The 20,065-nt window shown below is 41.8% G+C and overlaps 1 protein-coding gene across 7 annotated transcripts in view; it reads right to left on the bottom strand.

The window, feature by feature from the left end:
- Palldl1 (palladin-like 1) overlaps positions 1–20,065 on the bottom strand; it is a 169,368-nt gene that overhangs the window by 133,545 nt on the left and 15,758 nt on the right. For 6 of the 7 annotated variants that reach the window (XM_039095179.2, XM_063275968.1, XM_039095178.2 and 3 more), the window contains exon 2: positions 17,038–18,042. In XM_039095179.2, coding sequence (XP_038951107.2) covers positions 17,038–17,969 — 932 coding nt within the window. In that variant the 5' untranslated portion in view covers positions 17,970–18,042. Of the gene's footprint in view, positions 1–1,377; positions 15,887–17,037; positions 18,043–20,065 lie in introns of those variants that run through there. The other variant, XM_039095177.2, reaches the window with a different exon arrangement.

Here is a 20,065-nt window from a genome sequence, read left to right as displayed (position 1 = left end):
AATTAATACATTGGGAATTTGTCCACTGGGAATTATTCAAATGTATACCTTAGTAATGATCATAAATTAACAAAAAACAAACTTTGGGGTTGGTAATTCAGATATAGTCTTAACTATATGTCTAAGTTACTCTTCTATTGCTGTGAGAAGACACTACGATCAATGCTACTCAGAGAAGTTGGAATCATGGTTTCAGGGTCTGTGATGGTGGAGCAATTGCACAGTGGCAAGAACAGCTGCGAGTTTGCATCTTGAGTCACAAGTAGTAGTCAGCTGAGGACATAGTGGGGATGGCGTGAGTCTTTTAAAACCTTAAAGCCTACCCCTGGTGACACACCCTCTCCAACAAGGAGGTCTGAAACAATCCCACCAACTCAGATCTAAGTATTCAATCCTATGAGCATATGAAGGGCATGTTCATTCAAACACTGTAAATGTGTCCTTCTATTCTTAGTTTCTTCATGTGTAAAATGAGCATTATTCATCCTATTTCGCATTGACAGAAGATGCCAGACTACTCAAGAGTAAGGCTATTGCATAAATGACATCTGTCGGGGGCTGGTCTGGTGCTGCTATATATTCAAATGTTAAATACTGGCTCCCAAAATCTGGCTGCAGTCCAGAGGAGCACTTTCTCATGAATAATGAGAAAATAATGTTATGTAAACTTTGCTCTACAATCTTCTCTGACTGGTTATATAAAAGTGACTGACAGCCAATTACAGGTAAGAACAGAGGTAGGTGGGGCTTTGGTTATGGGGCTGGGGTTTACAGGTAGGGAGCACAAGGAGAGGAAGAGAATGGGGTGGGGGAGAGCAATAGGTTGTCATTAGACAGGATGAGCTAGGAGTATATGGCTGAGAGAAGTGTAACCTGAGGACAGACTGATGGGGCAGAAACAGCCCAGGCAAGTCTCAAACAGCAAGTGATTTGGTGAAATCAGCTGACTAAATGCAAAGGCCTCAAAACATATGAAAATCATAAGAGATTAGAGACAACTTTGCGGGTTGAGGCACATTGCTCCTTCTAGAAGGATAAAGGATGAGGGCAGTGTTGTGAATTAGCAAGCACAGTGGAGACCTGTATTGTCTAAGAGGGTCGGGGATCCATAAGAAAGTAATATACATGGCAAGTTCAAGGCCAGCTTGGGCTACATGAGATCCTGTTACAGAAAAATCACACTTGGACATGCAAGTGTGGGAAATACTGCTATGAAAACAGTATTGGGGTTGTAGAGATGGCTCAGCAGTCTAGAACATTCGCTTCTGTTCTGTTTGGTGCTCAGTCAGGTGGCTCAGAACTGCCTGTAACTCCAGTTTTAGAAGATCTTCTCCCTCTTCTGGCCTCCTTGAGCACATAGAAACACATAGGTGCATGCTTACACACACAAACACACACACACACACACACACACACACACACACACACACACACACACACACAAAACCCAACTTTTAAAATGCAGGTTTCTGGCCTGGTAAGGTGGCTGAACAGGTAAAGGGCACCTATTTCCAAGGCGCATAATCAGAGTTCAATCTCAGGAACCCGCTACTAAAGCTTGAGTCTACCATGTTGATAGCTTTCCTGAGCTCAGTGAAAAAAGGAATCCATTTTCTTAGCAGGGCTTCCTCTTCTCTGCCTGATCTGGGGAGCCCAACCTGAATCTTCTACCTAGGGAATTTCAGGTAAGCCTTGGGAGATTCTGGGTTCAGCTTCCTGGAATGCTTCTCTGAAAATGAGCTATCTCCAGAATCATAAGCCTCACCAAATGAAACTCCAACCTAAGAAGAACCACTTCCTGCTCTCCAGGCTTCATATATATAGCCCTTGGTTCACCCCAAATAAACTGTATGCACACACGCCGTTTCCATAAAAAAATGTGATATACTAAATATCCCAAGTTCCCTTCCCTTTAGTTTGTTCAGGGTCTGAAGGGCTCCACGCAACCACAGGCCTACAGATGTCTGCTGATGTTGTCTAGGCGGAAGAACTTCTCAGGGCAAGAAGAGTGGAGACAACTTTGTAGAGGACTGTGAAAGTCGATCAGTCAGGGTATCATGGAGCAAAAAGTGTTTACAGAGAATGTATGGATCCTCAGATTAGTTGATGGATATTTCTGTTTGTTTTGAGGGTGCCTTGAACTTAGCACAAATGCTAGGATGACTTTCACCTTGTGCAGCCCTCCTGTCTTAGTTCTAGGTGAGCCATGAAGTGCAGTAATGCTCTTGTCAGTGACATCTCATTAGATAACAGATTGCTTGTATGTAATGGTGGTTCTATAAACTTGTAATGCAGCTACGAACTTCTGTGGCCCTAAGACACTAATTACAGTTGTCATAATGCAGCACCATGCATACTGGCATGCTTGTGACGACACTGTGTAAACAAATGACCATTCTGCCTGTCACGTCAAAGAACAGCTAGCGCACGGAATTACTTACTTATCCTAATACTTGATTATGTCAATAAATACATGTTACAACTTCAGGATTTTTATGTTTGTTTGTGTGTTCAGCTATGCCCATGTATAGGTCAAAGGACATCTTTTGGGAGTCCATTCTGTCCTTCTACCAGTGACTCCTAAGGATGGAACTCAGGTCATCAGGGTTGGCAGTAAATGCCTGTACAAGATGCATCATCTTTCTGGTCATTAAGGCACTTTTTCAAGTTTCTTCTTACATGTACATATAAGAAGTTCACAGTGGGGCTAGGGAGATGGCTCAGTCATTAAGAGAGCACACTACTCTTACAGAGGACCCAAGTTCAGTTCCCAGGACCCGTGCCGTCAGGTGGCTGTAACTGCTTATAACTATAGAGTTAGCCAAAAGGACTTGATGACTCTTCGGGCATTTGTACTCACACATACCTACACACAGACATACATACACACATAATTTCAAATTAAGTTTTTAAAAAACTTCCCTGTAAAATAGTATGTCATGTTATGTTGTCAGCCGCCTCATATCTTACAATTACATCAAGAGGCCTGCAATATATACAGATAAATTGCCCTGTGTTGTTTAAACCCACTGTGAAAGTGGTTCTGGAAACTAGAGTTGCTCCCTTCCCTGTTTCAGATCTGATCCTGTTTGATTCTAAATGTCTTCCAAGCATATTGTTTGGGGCTGGTCCCCCTCATTGTGTGACAGAAGGACAAAAAGTTAAAAAAAAAGAAGCGTAAGTGGAAACATATCATCGTTGAAAACAGCCGAACAGGAAAGCATTCCTAACAAAACTTATGGCTGCTCACCCCAGTCCCTGTGCCTGCATGGCAGAGAGGAATGAGCACTTCAGTCTTGGGAAGCTCACTAGCAAGAGTAGGGAGCACCTCCTCAGTGGGGAAGGCCAGCTGGCTGACTCAGTTTCCCCAGTCCATTTGTGTTAGGCATTGCCAGCACTCAGTTTGATGGTGTTACCTCTACATACTGTTATTAGTTTTTTCACTTGGGAGCCCCAACCAAGGGGACACCTGCTTTGCCCAGGATTCTCTACTAGGGACTCCAGCTGGCTCCCTTAGAGAGTGTTTCTTAGTATTTCTGCAGAATATTCTGAGCACCTGACTTGGTAATATTTTGGTATCTATCCAGCTCTTGATATTCATTGTTACTTTAGCTTTTATGTACGTGCTATACTATTCATTTCAAACCAGAAGATGACAGCCACTGTAGATCATCCTTTAGACAGATCAGGGCCACACCACAGCATTGATCTATGCCATCTGAACTGTGCCAACATACTGAGATGCTTGTGTAATACCAAAATCATCATGCTTCTTAGAGTGCATCCCTATTATTAAATAACATACGGCTGGACTTGGATTTAATAATCCTAATACAGTGTTGTGTCAGCCTGATCCAAAGGGATCTCTGTTGAATTTTCTTTCTGAGCTGTTATGAATGGCTTTATGAAGGCAAACGGAAAGAGACACCACTAGGCATTCTCTTCATTCCCTGCAGTACCCATCTGCAGAATCATAAGGAAGCAATCCCGAGTTCATTACGCTAATCCTATTAGCATCTTTTAAAACGTGACTCATGCCCCTTCAGAATGATTGCTGTCATGTCAATATTAAATGTTTGTTATCGTGGTCGCACAACCACATGCGCAGGAGTAGCTCAGACTAATGCCAGGAGCGGCTGGCAAAGGGGGAAACTCTCGCTTGCTGATTTCTTTTCCTGACATGTTTGGTCTGGAAACACTTGGGATATAGATGTCATTGTGGTCTCTAGCACTCAGCCATTTCCAACTTGGCCTTCTTCATTTCTTCTCAGAACACTTTTTCATGTCATCTGCTTCTAACCTTCTACCTTGTCTCTTTCTGAGTCCCTTCTTGGAGCCTTCAGTGGTCTCCTGTAGTTTCATAACCTCCGACTCGTGTCTCCCTTACCACTCTGATCATCTATGATACATTTACTCTATCCAACTGATGAAATATATCCATGTAGGGAAGGCCCTGAGAACACAGTCAGGTGCTAGCGTCCTAGTCGCTACCTCTCATGTTTGTCATCTCAAGCACAGATGATTAGTTCAGATATATGTCATGCTGGAATAAAGAAAATGAAAACCAAGTTCTGTTTCTATAAACATACCTGGAGTGTAAGCAGGCCTAACAGAAGCAGGAGGAGGACGGGGAAGAGGAGGAGGAGAGGAGGAAGAAAATTATAAGTGTCAGGGAAACAGGCCTTGGTTACAATGCCAATGAGGAGAGGGGAGGCAAAACAAACTGCTCTTACAGTTTGGACCATAGTTTATTCTAATTCCATGGCTATGAGTGAGAAAATTGCATGCTTCAACCAGAGCAAACTGTAATAAAAGACAGGCTTTGGTTGGGCTTAATCTTTTTCTGATTTATCAAAATCTGACAGCCAGAAACCTATCAAAGGAAGGAGTGAAAAAACACCTGTGTGACAGTTGAGAACTTGAGGAAGACCCCATGTAGAGTCTAGAAGCTGCTGGGGCCACAGAATCCAGTTTGAACCTAAGGTAGCTAAGAACTAGCCTTGTCTTTCCAGAACATGGTGTCCGGACACCTGAGGTTGTGTGGGAAGCAGCTGGAAGGCAGAGAGCCGTGTTTAGACCTTGTTGGAAACGCACCTTCAGATTCCAAGGAGCTAAAGGCATTGTGCAATGGTACAGTGGACCAATCAATGTTCAGATTTTCAGACTTGAAGATGAAAGGGACTAGGGATGTAGTAAGCTTTTTTTTTAATTGGTAACATAACTCTTGCAGGTATATATTATAGATGATACAGTGCTTATAAAATTGCTTTGATTTGTAGTAAGACAGACACGCCTCGTTAACAGATTCATTATTTGTCTTGCAATAACCTGTTAGGGTTTGGAAAAAAATCAATCCAAATACAACAGCTCTCACACTGGAGGGATGACACTTGTTCTTTTTTGTGTGGGGTACTTGATGTTTAAACTATTGTTTTTCCTATAGAAGTAAGACTGGTGACTTTTTAATGAGGTGGTACATTAGTAGGTTCCATTAAGAAATGGCAAAATAGAGTCACACCATAGGCTCCAATCTACTTCTATTAAACATTTCACCCAAATGTTAAAATCTGGAGTAGACATGATTTGGTTGGGATGTCACAAAGCTGACTGTGTACAAAGGACTGGTGTCTACTTCTAGTTAGTGAAATTGTCCCCAGAGGGACACAACAGCATTTGAGAGACTCTCCTTGCTTACCTGACCACTCCCCCATGGCACCTGACATTATTTCTGCCAACTCGGAGGTTACCTATCGTCTTGATATGCTCAGTGACTCCCCATGTTAACAATGCTCATACATGGTGCAGAAGACAGTTTCTTTAATCTTGTCTCTTCCTTCCAATAGCTACCTGTCCAAGGTTAAAGTTATTTGTGTCGTAAAAGCTACCGTCTTGTGTTGGAGTCATAGTGGTCTTTCATAGCAAAAGCCTGTCCACAATCATGGAACTAAATGCTGTCATTGTTGCAATGGCCCTTCCCAACTGTATTCCAGGCAGTGATGAGGACTTGTCCTTACCCTTGGCACACAGAGTAATTCCATGTAGCAGGGTTCTGGCTAACACAGGCCAGTGCGTTCCTAATTAAAACGCTGGCAATGGAATATAAGAGTTAAATAGTACCATGCTGGATTACAAATCATATTTATTCTGTTCTTGGCATTACTGCTCTGTTTGTGAGAGAGCGAGCGAACGAGGCCTGGCCCATGGCACCATTGCTCTGCTCCCCAAAGCTGCATCAACTGTGTTTATTCTACCAGTAAAAATGTTGTTGATGCTCCCTCGTGTCAATACTGAGTTGGCCAGGGGTGCACACGGTATGACATTTTCTAAGGAGGACCATGAAATCATTGATCATGGTGCCCTTCTTTTTCGGGTTTCCTTGATGTTGCCTTGGGGAATGGAAGGAAGCCATCCATAGGCATCTGCTTTTAGAGAAGCAATCAACATGCAGACTGGAATTACCTCTATGCTGGTAAAAAATGATTTTGAAACTCTTTCTTTTAAAGAAAGAATCCATTTTAATATAACGGGAGTTTTCTTTTTTATAATTAACATTTTTCTTTTCTTTTCCCTGTTTTCTCTTCCTTGTCCTTCTACCTTCTTTTTGGAACATTCTCCTCTATTAACTGTCAGACCCTTTCCCCAAAGCTCTTTCTCTCTCAAGATACACTTTTCCAATTCTGGCAGCCAAGGTTCAATGCCGTCCCCTTAGGAAGAAACCTTATTTCCTATGGTGTCCTTGGTTATGCTTTGGGGCTGATGATTACAGACTCACTAGACACTGGCTGCTGAGAGCATATGCAGCTATACAGAGGTAGCCTTCACTGTTGGGACTCATACAGAAGAGAACAAAGTGACTTCCTGTGCGTTTGTGACTTTTCTGTCATGGAATGCTGGCAGTTACGTTTCCCTATCAGTGTACAGGTGGCTAGTGGTTCACTTTTATTCCAGCAGATTATTCAACATATCACTAAATTTTGGCTCAAAGAACTAAAATGAAGCAGGAAAAGTATTCCTATAGCAACACGCCATTTGAATACGCCAATGAGAAGGAGAGTTTTGCATCTTGCTTTAAACGCAGCAAGCCGTGGTGGGTTTCAGGCATAATTCTATTTGCCACAGTTACATTTATAATGTCATTCCTAACAGTCAAAAGAATGTGGTGTTTACAGAGAGCTTGTAATAGCTGTAATTATACGTGCACACACTGCGAGCTTCATAGTGAGGCATTGCCCCAGGCAAATGAAGAAGCAGGTCACGAAGAAATGAAATCAGCGTCATAGGAAAGACTTGAAAGCATGAGCAGCTCTTGCTGTGGAAGCAGCAGAAACTTCACAGTCAGGTTCTTGGGAAACTACGATTTTGTACCATTAAGTGTGCAGAGGCTCACTCATTTCCTTGTGAGCATTTTGCTGTATTTTCTAATACTTAAGCAAGACAGTACAAAATCAAAGCCAACCTGCCCAGCTTGGGAAAAGTGTATATTTGTTATTCAAATTATTTAACGATTCCTTCCTGCTAAAATTATTGGAATACAAAAACAAGGAGCAAAGTGTTGGGAAGCTACTTTCAATGGACTTTAGCAAATATTTAACGGGTACCTCTGAGACAAGCTGAGGAAATGAAGGGACAATTTAAAGAAGCTCAAGAAAACAATAGTCAAGAGGCCTGGGTCAGGAAAGTTTTCCACAATGACTGTAAGTCCCGATACATGGCTGACCTCCACAGCTCTGAAGGGTGGAGCAAGAGGATGGAGAGACCATTAGGTGTGTGTGGGGGATTGGAAGAAATCCCTTTTTCTTGACTTGATTCCCATCCCCCACAGCCATAAAGAAACGGAAGGCCAAGTAAAGTAAAAGTTGCTAGAAAGTAGAAATATACAGAGACTCGACACAGTGACTCCAGGGAATTCTTAGTGGAGTCTGACCCTGATAGGCAAACCTAGGATTCTGAGGAAATAGACAAGGAAATGCCTTTAAGCATGCGTTTGTGATTCTTACAAGCTCATTGTTTGTCCTATACTGCTGAGGGAGGCAGTTTTTTCCCATTATCCCCATAGTGTTGTGCATGCTTAGGATTTAAAAATGGAAATTGAAGTGCAAAGATTTTAAAGACAGAAAAGAAGAACAATGACTTTTGAGCAGATAGAATATGGGGGATCTTATACCAAATCAACAGTAATAAAAGTAAGAACTTTTTAAAATATTTATTTAATAAATTATGTTATTGTATTTTGTGTGTGTGTGTGTGACTATTCTCTCTCTCTCTGTGTGTGTGTGCACATGTGTGTGTGTGTGTGCACGTGTGCGTGTGCACATGTGCATGTACTTACATGCTGTACCCACAGTGTTGAGTTCATCAGAATTGTAGCTACAGGTGTTGGTGGGACTCCTGGCTTGTCATATGGGTGCTGGGGCCCAAACTCTGGTCCTTATGATTATACGGCATGCACTACTAACCAATTAGTCATCTCTCCAGTTCCAAAGAAACCACTAAAAAATAACTTTACAAGTGAGATGTTAATATATGTTAGCATATTACTGCATGCCCAACACAATTTTAAATTCTTTATCTGTCTTGGTTGACCTAAACACTGCCCTATAAGTATGTACGGTCATTATTTTATTTTATTAGGAAGGCTATTGAGGCATGAAAGCTTAAACTTACCAAGTTGCCTATCTGATACATGGCATAACCAGAATTTCTCTCACTCTACAATCTACTGTACTCAGCTGTTTTGACAGGTTTTTTTTTCTCAAGCCAATTTTTTAATTCTGAAGGGATTCGCTATACATGTCTTTATTTCTTAGGTGAATTTACTTTAATGATTGTTTGTTTATTTGTTTTCTTGTCAACTATGGAAACTTGCCCAATGAGAGATAAATTGATATGAATTCCCAGTTTGGTTCCTGCTATTGATGACTGATATCAATGACAGTTTTCATCAACAAAAATTCCTCAATGCAGTAATACTACTTCTTCTTCTTGAACACAGAGGTTGCTTTTTATTTATTTAATGTTCTATCTATCTATCTATCTATCTATCTATCTATCTATCTATCTATCTATCTATCTGTCATCTACCTGCCTACCTACTTATCCATCCATCCATCCATCCATCCATCCATCCATCCATCCATCATCTATATCGTCCTCCTCCTCCTCCTCCTTCTCCTCCTCTACCTCCTCCTCCTCCTCCTCCTCTTCCTCCTCCTCCTCATCATCATCTATATAGTGTTGTGTGCATGTGAAGATCCTTGCCTGCACAGCTGCACATGTACCACATTGTTCATGTGGTAGTCAATGGGCAAACTGTAGCCATTGGTTCTCTGCTTCATCATTTGGGTTGAATTTAGGTCTCATCAACCTTGACAGTAAATGCCTTTGCTTCCGAGCCATCTTCCAGGCCTTGAAGCTTGCTTCTTGACTCCCCGAAACAGCATTGTGAGCAGCCTTATGGTGGATATCATGAATGTGCTTGTCACACACCCTGGTGCTGCCCGGGAAGAGGAAATGAAACCCGGAAAGGAGGTGAGGTAGCAACTGGCCATCTGTAAATGTTCAAACTATGAAACAGCAATTCCAGCCAACAGGTCTGATACCTCCTGTGTCAGCAATACAGAGCAACTCCATTTTCTCAAGATCTGAAGCAAAAGATTCAACAGTCTGATCAATGATAGCCTTCTGTTTAAACTACCATAGAGATAAACCCAGTGTTTTAAAGGAAGAATTCCAAGTGGGCAGGTACTGGAGACAAGTGGATTGAGAAAGAACAGAGGTGTGGGAAGGAAGACAGAGCATCAAGCAGACCACCATACACTTTTAGTCTGTGGGGCACAGACAAGTATGTCCGGAGAAGGCAGAGAGAAGGTTCCATTTCCACATCACCGAAGGGCACTACTCCATTGCTGAGATCTTTTGGTTTCTAGTTCAACAGTAATTTGTTGTTCTAGGGAACATTTCTTGACATTTGTTACACAAAAAGGCCCATGTGGAGAAGAAAAAAAGAACTCAATAACAAAAGAGTAAGAAACTCCACACACGTGCATGAATTCAAGTGTCTACATTTTGACTTTTTCTTGTATCTTCTGTAGCCAAAAACCTGGGTAGACTATTTCATTAAAGGTCTTTGCCATAAGACTGAAAACATAATATTTTATTGGAACATAACAAAATCAAAACAAAAAAGTGATTTTTAAAGTCCTAAAATATCACTGACACAACCCAGAAAAGTGGTTAACAAATAACTTATAATGGAAAATGACTAAGATCCACCCTATTCAATTCATGTTACTAGAGACGTCAAGATGTTTTTAATGATGGTTTTCTTCTGGTACTGGGGACTGAATCCAGGGCCTTGAATGTGCTGGGCAGATGATTTTTCACTGAGCTATATGCACCTGGCTCTTCTGGGTGGTTTTTCTGTACTAAATTATGCACAGTACCAGTGCATAGATAGTATAGATGGTAAAGGAAGATAAAAGGCAATGCTTTTAAGGTTATGCTGTGACCACAACCGAAGCCCCTTGGTTCTTTGTCTCTGTGGTTACTGGCATATTTAATGTAACATTTGACATTCTTGTGTACTAGTTTGTATTCTGACAACCTCAGTAGGCTTAAGATGGTGTTGTTTTAGAAAGTAACTTTAAGAAAACCATTTATTCATGCTAGTTGTGTATATTCACGAGGCCAGGCTGTCCTCAATCCCCCTTTTGCTATGAATGGATAAGGCCCCTGCTTCCACTGTTCGAGTGTTTGTTGGCTTCTTTGCTCATTTTCAGGTGCTTGGTATCAGACCGTGGGCTTTGTGCATGTTAACCAAGCACTTTGCTAACTGAGCCACTGTGCACTTCTTTTTTTGGGTGTGAGCCTAGCCTTTAACGGCTGAGCCATCTCTCCAGCCCTGTGCACTTCTTTTTAACTTGCTTACTCTTAATTGGTATTTTATTTTTGAGTTTCAGATCTGATAAATTCACCTCTGGTTTATTCATTATGTATATATCTTGATTTAATTTATTCACTTACTTTTATAGCTTTTCCAGTTTTATTGAGAACACCAGGGCAACATTTTCTTCCACCTTGGAGTGGAATTTACTCCCAGAGTTATTCAACATGTATTTATTGATCACATATTAGATGTCAGATGCCATTTTAGATCTCAGACACCAATAAATGAAAAAAAAAGGTAGGTCCTTATACTCAAGGATTTTTAATTCTGTTGAAGGAAATGGATAGTAAAATTGAACCAGTAATCCACAGTATGTCATAAAAGTTTATGGAGAAAACTGCCAGATACTACAATTGTGCGGTATGGGCAGGACCTCTCTCCACCCCCTTTTAACATAGGGTAGATATAGCAAGACATACCCCAAAGATACTTTATGGAAAAATATGAAGAGAGAACATTCCACGGAGAAAGAGCAGAAGGCACAGAGGGCCCCTATGAAGGAGGTGCAGTAAGGTCCCTTAGGCTGATGTGGACTCTTCGGTGGTAAGAAGCTGGGATAAATCAAACAGAAGAGACCTTATTAGGATCTGCCAGGACAGTGTATTTTATTCCACTTTATTCCATATAAAAAGTCACTGCATGTAGTGCTATGATGACAGTTCACTGAAAAGGACTCTGATGGGAGTCATGGGGACATGGATGAACAAATGTAGGCCCAAGGAAGTCTATCAGAGGGCAGTGCTAGTATCTGAGAGAGAGCTTGAAGCTTGGAGGGGAGCACACTGGAGGTGACGGAATGAAGAATCCCAGTTTGGAGATCTGAAAGGGAGATTGTTGGATGGACCAGAGATGGGGTTGAGAACAAGCACACTCAAGGGTGACTGCGATAATTTTTTCTAGAACTTCTAGAAAGGAAGTTTTGACACTTTACATTAGATCTCTACAGAGATGTTATGTAAAGGCTTCATGTGTGTACATCTTAAATGCACTGCTTATCCTAAAACTGTGCTCCAAATTACGTATAACCATGTGTCATATTGTAGTAACACCAAATGTAATTGTCGATTATTTTTATTTTGATAATCTGGTGGCGTGTAGAGTTCTCAATGTTGGCTATTCTTGGAATAATCTTGGGCTAAGCCATGTGTATATTCACATTTATAATCTACTGGCTTTGGTGTGACTGCCATATTGTCCCAAACCACCACAGTCCATACAGATGGTCTTACTAAGATAAATATCCATGGTATGTTTTATTTATTATGATTATCCTTAGGGAACATAAATGTCCACAGACAGTGCTGTATTGATTTCATATGGATACTCTCATTGCTTTGTTTTGATGAGGATCAAGGTCTTGCTCATGTAAACTATGTGGAGCACTGAAGGTGCTGAGTTTTAATTATAAAAAGAATTTAATTAATTGCAATTACATATATTAAATAAAACTTTACAAGACTGGTAAGTATGGCCTAATAGGCATCTGTTTGAGGAACCGTGTCTGGAATATTAAAGTGTATGCTGGATCCTTTTTACTTCAGTAGTTGAGTATTTGAAAGTATTTTCCCTTTCATAAATGTAGGCATTCACCTTACTATTTCTGAATATGAAAGTGTGTAGATCGCTGCTCACAACTAGAAGACTTAGATTTCTTTACAGCTATTATGCAGAGAATATGCAGGCTCTTTTAACATTTGTGCTGACTGATGATCATTAATGGGTTGAAGAGAAAGAGACACAATCATGAGGAACTATGGATCTCTTTGTGTAGAAAATATCACGCCACCATCTCTTTGAAAGTATTTGGAATATGATTTCCTCCTCTCTACTTCTGGAGGTTGCCACTGAACCAGACACAGCAGTTCAGTAAGAAGGACAGTGGCGGGACCTTCTTATGGATGAGACCGAATGATATGGAATAAAACCACCTGACTTACATTCTAGGCTCTGTGATTAATTAACTTTTTTTTTTACTATTTGATACATCACTGTACAGTTTCATATCTAGGGCCTCTTAAATTTAAGTGGTTTAAAAGATACAAGTTCCATTAAAAATATTTTTAAATGCAGAAACTGGGTCAGGTCTGGTGGTATATGCTTCAATTCCAGCACCAAGGAAGCAGAGACAGATGAATCTCTGAGTTTGTGGTCAGTCTGGTCCTATGTAGCCCTGCATAGTGAGTTCCAGGTCAGCCAGGGTTACATAGTGGCACTCTGTTGCAGAAGAACAAATAAGAGGAGGGGAGGAAGAGGAAGAAGAAGAGGAGAAGGAGGAGGAAGACTCCTTTTATAATAACAAAATCATGTTGTTTTGGGACTAAATTTAGACTCAGATCTAGTCCAGACTGATCTAAAACTCAAGATCATTCTGCCTCTATCCTCCCAGTGCTAGGATTATAGGTATATACCACAACCTTCTATGAACTAGTTATCCACTCGAGAGTGCAGAGGACCAAGGACGGTGAGTGGTGTCCACCCCCATGCTCCTCTGAAGGCTGAGAAAGGAGCACCATTAGGACAGGACAGAATAGAGAAACAGATGATGTAATAATTCAACTTGTATGAGACTGGAGAAGCAGCTCAGAGGTTAGGAGTATTTGCGGCTCAATCAGGAGGATCAGAGTTCACATCCCATCAAATGGCCCAGAAGGTTTTAATGCTGTCTTTTGGCCCAGGGGGCAACTGCACACACATGTGCACATACACTTACAGAGACACACATTCAGCAGCATAAGAACACAATCACAAATAAAAAAATCTTGAAAAATTTTAAGCTAAAATTGTTAAGAAATAACTTATATACAATTTTTCTTTATTTTTTTAAAGATTTATTTATTTAATGTATATGAGTACACTGCCTCTCCCTCCAGACATAGCAGTACAGGGCATCGGATCCCATTACAGATGGTTGTGAGCCACCATGTGGTTTCAGGAATTGAACTCAGGACCTTTGGAAGAGCAGTCAGTGCTCTTAACCTCTAAGCCATCTCTCCTGACCCTTATATACAATTTTAATGCTACGTACACACAACTTCTCTTTCCTTTAATGGTTGAGATTTTTGTCTGGAGAAGTAAGAATAAAGGAGGGAAAGAACATTGCTTTCACATTGCACCAGTGGGAACAGCGTGTTTAAAGTAGGAATGCCATGAAATGACTGGCCTGCCTTCTCATTACTGTTCCTCCCATTCCTCCTTTTAACTGGAGCTCCTTTATCTAATTTATTAGTTTGACGATACCCAGGGTTTTCTTCTGTTTTGATCTTTTTAAGACAGAGACTCACCATATAGCCCTGGCTGGCCTGAAGCTCACTATGTAGACCAGTCTGGCCTTGAACTCAAAGGAGATCTATCTGCTTCCTAGTGCTGGGATTAAAGGCTTGTGCTACCAAGTCTGGTCTGAGGCTTTGGAGCAGCCTCGGTTTTGGCCTTCTTTAAGGATCTCTAAGCTAGCAGTAAGTAGCCTAGCCATGCTGTTGTAGGAAGTTGTTCGTTCATCCTGGCTCCAGCACAAAGGCAGTCACTAAACGTTGGCCTCATTTCATCAGAGCTGAATGCAAATTCCTTGTGCTCTTCCTGTGTCCTCCTGGAACCCTGGTCTGGCTGCTTGCTTGCATATACTATTGACAAGTGAAGTTTCTCCCTGTGTTCTAGTCCCTCAGGATCTCACCACCTGCTGCCATACCTGCCAACAGTGCATTCTTTTCTCTGGTCTGCCCCCCACCCAGCCACACCCTGCCCCTTCCTAGGAAAGCTGCCAACTGCCCAATACTATGTGTCTCTGTGTTTGCCAAGCAGTATCTCTTGGGCTTTTGCCCACTGATTGCTTCAGATTCCTTGACACTCCCTTCCTCTCCCTAAGACAATCAACGACTTCTAGATCCTGCCAATGAACTAGGTGTCGCTAATGTGTAGGCCAGTGTCCCTGGACTGACGCAAGCTGAGCCAGTTTCTCATGTACCCGTGTGAGCACTGTTTTATTAAAGGTTTTCTTCCTGACACAAAATTGTCTTCACAGAAGATTCTCCACTAGGACCATCCATCACATGTCTCATGTGGTCAATAAAGTTTAATGATCATGAAGTTTGGTGTACTTCCAAATGTATGATCAAGGTGACCAAGATCTCTCAACAGGAATGAAAACAAAACTCCTGGCCTCATTGTAGATTTATATCCTTCTTCTTAAAGCAAATTAAAACAAAAATGAACCCTAAAGGATACAAAATGGCCAGTTAACTGGAGAATGGACAATGGAATATTTTTTACCGAAGATTTAATGACTGTTTACCATATCTAACGAACATCGGTCATTGATTTTAGTACTTTGAAAATAACTAACAATACTATGCTACTAACTAAATGTCTAAACCTACTGTCCCCAAGAAGCCCAAGCATGATTTTGATGCTTCCCTATGTTACCAGACAACTAACTGAACTTTAATAAGGGATCCTGGCCTGCTCATTTGATTGGGTCCTTTGGTGCTAAGTGGAGTGCTTTCGGTCAGTTTTGACAAGTTATGCATTCACCACTGAATTACACTTGGAAGAGGCTATTTTGCACATAAATGTAAATCGAACCACGAAGCTTCAAAATCAGTAACACTGTTTTGCATATGAATATATTTCTCACCGAGTATTTGCTCCTAAAATCCGTGGGTTTTAAAAAAACAAAATAGAATCTGAAAGAAACACATAAACGTAGAACACAAGAACACAGCGGCTGAAAGACCCATTAAGAAGGTTTTTACTGCCCCCTGCTGTCCATTTCTTAAAAATATCAAACATTACAGTAAAAACTGACAGGGTGAGCTTGTGAATCATCCCGATGCTTTCTTCTGAGCGATGATTGTAAAGTAAGAAACCAAGGCCAGCGACGCGTGGGTGAGCTTGCACGTAAAACGGCTGTTTTGACTTACGTGGCTGACTTTGTCCACTCCATTCTTTCTGTAAGTTAAATTACTTGAGTTTGGGGGTTGGGGATTTAGCTCAGTGGTAGAGCGCTTGCCTAGTATGCGCAAGGCCCTGGGTTCGGTCCCCAGCTCCGAAAAAAAGAAAAAAAATTACTTGAGTTTGCTTTTAAACATTTGCATCGTTGGGATGAAGCCTCCAAATAACTGAACAAATGCCCATCTTTATAGTGTAAACCTGACTCGCAACTAAGTAATCAGACACCCTAAGGAGCCTAGGTAACACTAGCTACAGGCCACAGTAAGGCGCTGTTATTTTTACATACGATTCAATTCAGACATTATAAAACAGAATGTGATTTCTTATTACACTTTTCATCTCAGGGTTAAAGACACCAAGTCCCAAAAGTGTCTTGAATTAAGAGGCGAGTCCAAGGAAGATCCCTGATTGGAAGCCCCGCGATATGAATTTAAGGGCCCTCTCCTAAACTTTTATTGCACAGAAGGGATACACCCTGTAGCTTAATAAGAAGAATTTATAGGAGTTACAATGGACATAGAGGTAGCCTTCTTCTTTGGCTCTCTGTTTGCACTCAATTCGCTGTCTCATCTTTGGCTGTGTCCTGTCGCTAAACATAGGAAACCAGCCTGCTGTGCTACGGACTTGGTTTATTGGTCTTTGACACAGAAATTCTGCCTACTCTGGCTGCCACATTTGGGAGATGTGGGTGTGTGTCTGTCTCTAATTAATAAGGCAACCTGGTCCATTCCTTAAGCCTGATGTTTATTTTAGGGTTTATCTCTACTTGATCTCTGTACACTGTCATCTCTGTACCTCTAGCTTTGGGGTAGTTTTTTTTTTTACCTTCTTCAGTGACTCAGGATTAAAACCACACACCTTTCTCCTCACTTCCGATAAACCATTTACCATTTTTACACTGCCTAGGCTCTGTAAAATCTGCACTCCTATATAACAGCCTGCTGGTATTTCTCATGGCCTCTTTACCTGCCCCACCTGGGGTACCTAGTGGTGTTGGCTATTTGGCCTCCTTTTTGTCTGGCAGGTTTTTGAGAAAATTCTACTGCAGAGACCAGAGGACAAACAACCCAAGAAATCTCTCCTCTTCTCCCTTGAAGTAACAGCAGAAGTCAACAAAGTCGCTTTACATTCACAATAAGAGTTCTTACCTGACTCTGGGAGCTGGGTTTCCAGTGACTCTACACTCCAAATAAACTCTGCTTCCTTCGGCAACTTCTTGGCTCCTCAGCTTCTGGATGAAGCGAGGTGCAGATGATGGCAAGTGGCGGGCTTTCTGGGGCTGTGGGTGCGGGATGTGAGTGTGTGGCAAGGTCTCTTCTGGAGCCTTGTGGGCCTGGTAGCAAAGGCTGCCCTGGGGTTGCTTGACCTCTGCGTCCATCTCGAGTTGGTCTAGCTGGTCTGCAGTGGGGCTCTGGCTGGCTGAGGCACTCATCAGGGTTGATGGCTGATTTTTAGGAGACAGATACCCACTGTCTGGTGACGAGGACTCACCATTAGGGCTTCTGTTTCTTGGCTTGGCTGCCTCTCTAAATATGGACGTCAGTTCCTCGATGAAACTAGCTGCCTTGTCGCACAGTTGGCTCTGGGGGCCAGTCTTGCTTTGCTGGGCAGCCTTGGGCTTTGCACTTGGATTGGGAACTTTTGCACCTCGTTTTTCAGCCTTGCGTAGGCTCCGGATGTAGCTGGGGCTGGCCAGCAGGGGTGATACCCCAGGTTTTCTCTTTGAAGCCGCCGGGGAAGTGATCCTTTCAGCTTGTTCTGCTAGAGGCTGGACAGATGCTCGCCTATTATCCCGAGGTCCTTCTGAGGAAGTCTGCTCGCCTGATTTCTTCTCCTCATAGGAAGGAGTTTCGCAGAGGCTCGTAGGAGACTTGCTGAAAATCTGCGAGATCTCCTTTTCGGAGTCAAAATCTTCAGTTTCAGAGTTGTCTATAGCTCTGCGTGCCAGGTCAAGGCTTTTATTTATTTCTTCCTGGCTGAGGAAAGCAGAGAGGCCTGGGAAGAAGTCAGCACTTCTGCCCTCTTCCTGCATGTCTGATAAGGAATCATAGAAGGAGTCGTGGGAGGAAGTCTCTGACATATTTGAGCAGTCTACACACACTTGTTACTTGTAGCAGGAAGCTGGAGGCACAGGAAACCTGTGTTCTTGCTTTCTGAAAGACAACACAGAATCTTCATCAGTGTTAATAACCCTTCCCCTGATTTTTTTTCCATATCATTAGTAACAAGAATTTGAAAGAAACTTTAAGATGAGCCACTATAGCAATCTTCTTTATTCTATAAATTGGAAGAAAGACCAAATATTTGTGTGCTTACAACTTATAATCCATTAAATTTTTATTTTAGATTTTCGAGGTAACCTCTTGTTATGTAGCTCAGCCTGGCCTTGAACACACAATCTTCTTATCTCTGCTTCCAGTTCTAAGAGCTAGAGGTTGGATTAAAATGTCTGGCATGGTTTGTAATTTCAGGTTGACATGCACTCTGTAAGTGAGCAACTACTCACAAATGATACAAGGAGAGGATGTCTTCGGCAGGGCAGGTCCACAGTGGGCACATAGGGGGCGTTTTGCGTGCCCTCTCCTCTCTCATCACAGAGTTTACCAGTCGTCTCAATGCAGCAATATTTTCAGATAAGTGCTTGAGAATTTTAGTATCTCTGACTGTCCTAGTTTGGTTTCTGTTGCTGAGATCGAAAGTATGAGTAGAAGCAACTTTGGGAGGAAAAAGTTTATTTGGTTCATAGGTTACCGTCCATCATGGAGGGAAGCCAAAGCTTCCTCATGCAAGAACCTGGAGGCAGGAACTAAAGCAGAGACCGTGGAGGAATGCTGCTTACTGACTTGCTCTCCGTGCTCAGCTCACTTTTTCATACAACCCCGGAGCACCTGCCCAGTGGTAGCACTGCCCAGAGTGGGCTCAGTCTTCTCACATCAATCATAAAACAAGAACATGACCCTGGACATGGCCACAGGACAATCTGACGGAGTCCATTTCTTGATTGGAGTTGCTCTTTGCAGGTGACTCTGGTTTGTGTTATGATGACAAAGGCAGTGTTCTGATAGAACACTGACTTTGTTCACATGGCTCGAATCCACCAAGGGCAAATGTATAATCTCAGATTTCACCCATTTAATAAGTATAAATAGAAAGATCAAGCATTTGTGTGTTTACGAGTTATGATGTATTTATTTATTTATGTTTCTAATAAACCGTTTCAACATTTCTTTGTGTGCAGTCATCATCGTGTATATTCATTCATTCAACATAATTCTAACAGCTAGCAATAATCACGTATTAACTTTCAGGTGCTGAGAGTAAATGTGCACTCCATACTAAGTATTTCCAAACTGTTCTCTCTCTTGAGAGAAAGGATGTATAAATGTACTGTGTTTTTAACTTTGCGGCTTAAGCATTCCTGTTATATTTATTAACTGGTATGTCAGCATGAAGCCAGCCATAAATGAGATATAAATTAATTAGCATGACTATGTCCACAAACTTTGTGGACACCGATTCTTAAATGTTAATTTTTAAAAGTCATAGCATTCCTGTTTTGTTTTTATTTGGAAACATGCCTAACTATGTAGTTCGGGTTGACTTTGGCCTTGGACTTGCAGTTCTCTAGCCTCAGTCTATGAAAGGAGTTGGGATTAAAGACCTGTGCAGTGTGCACACATGTGCACACACTTGTTTATGAGCACATGCAGGTGGCCTCATAGGTGAACTAGAGTGTTGGGGTACACTATGTGAAGGTATGTCTCTGTATATTCGATGTTCATTCTTTACTGGCAGCAAGCTAAATGCCATGAGGATCTTGGTATTGTCATTCCTCACTAGCCTAGAGGCAATCTACAATGGTATATGATTGGCTGTAATAAAGATCTGACAGCCAATAGCTGCACAGAGAGTAGAGGGCGGAACTTCTGAAAGAGGGATGCTGGGAGAAGAAATGAGACTCAAAGATTCACCAGGAGACACACAGGTGAACTGAGGGACCAGAGTGGAGCAGAGAGGTAGAACTAGGCACATGATGGGACATAATGCCAGGATTAGTCAGTTCAAGCTAGATAGCTGTCTGGGAGACTGCCCTAACTAAAAGGCCTAAGCTTTGAAATATTAAAAAGCCTTTGTGTCATTATTTATACCACTGACAGGTCTGAGAAAGTCCTGTTA

This window comes from Rattus norvegicus, chromosome 16 (genome assembly GCF_036323735.1).
Source record: "Rattus norvegicus strain BN/NHsdMcwi chromosome 16, GRCr8, whole genome shotgun sequence".
Classification (NCBI taxonomy): Eukaryota; Metazoa; Chordata; class Mammalia; order Rodentia; family Muridae; genus Rattus; species Rattus norvegicus.
Note: the sequence above shows the minus strand (reverse complement) of the source record. Positions and strands in the feature narration are given on the sequence as shown.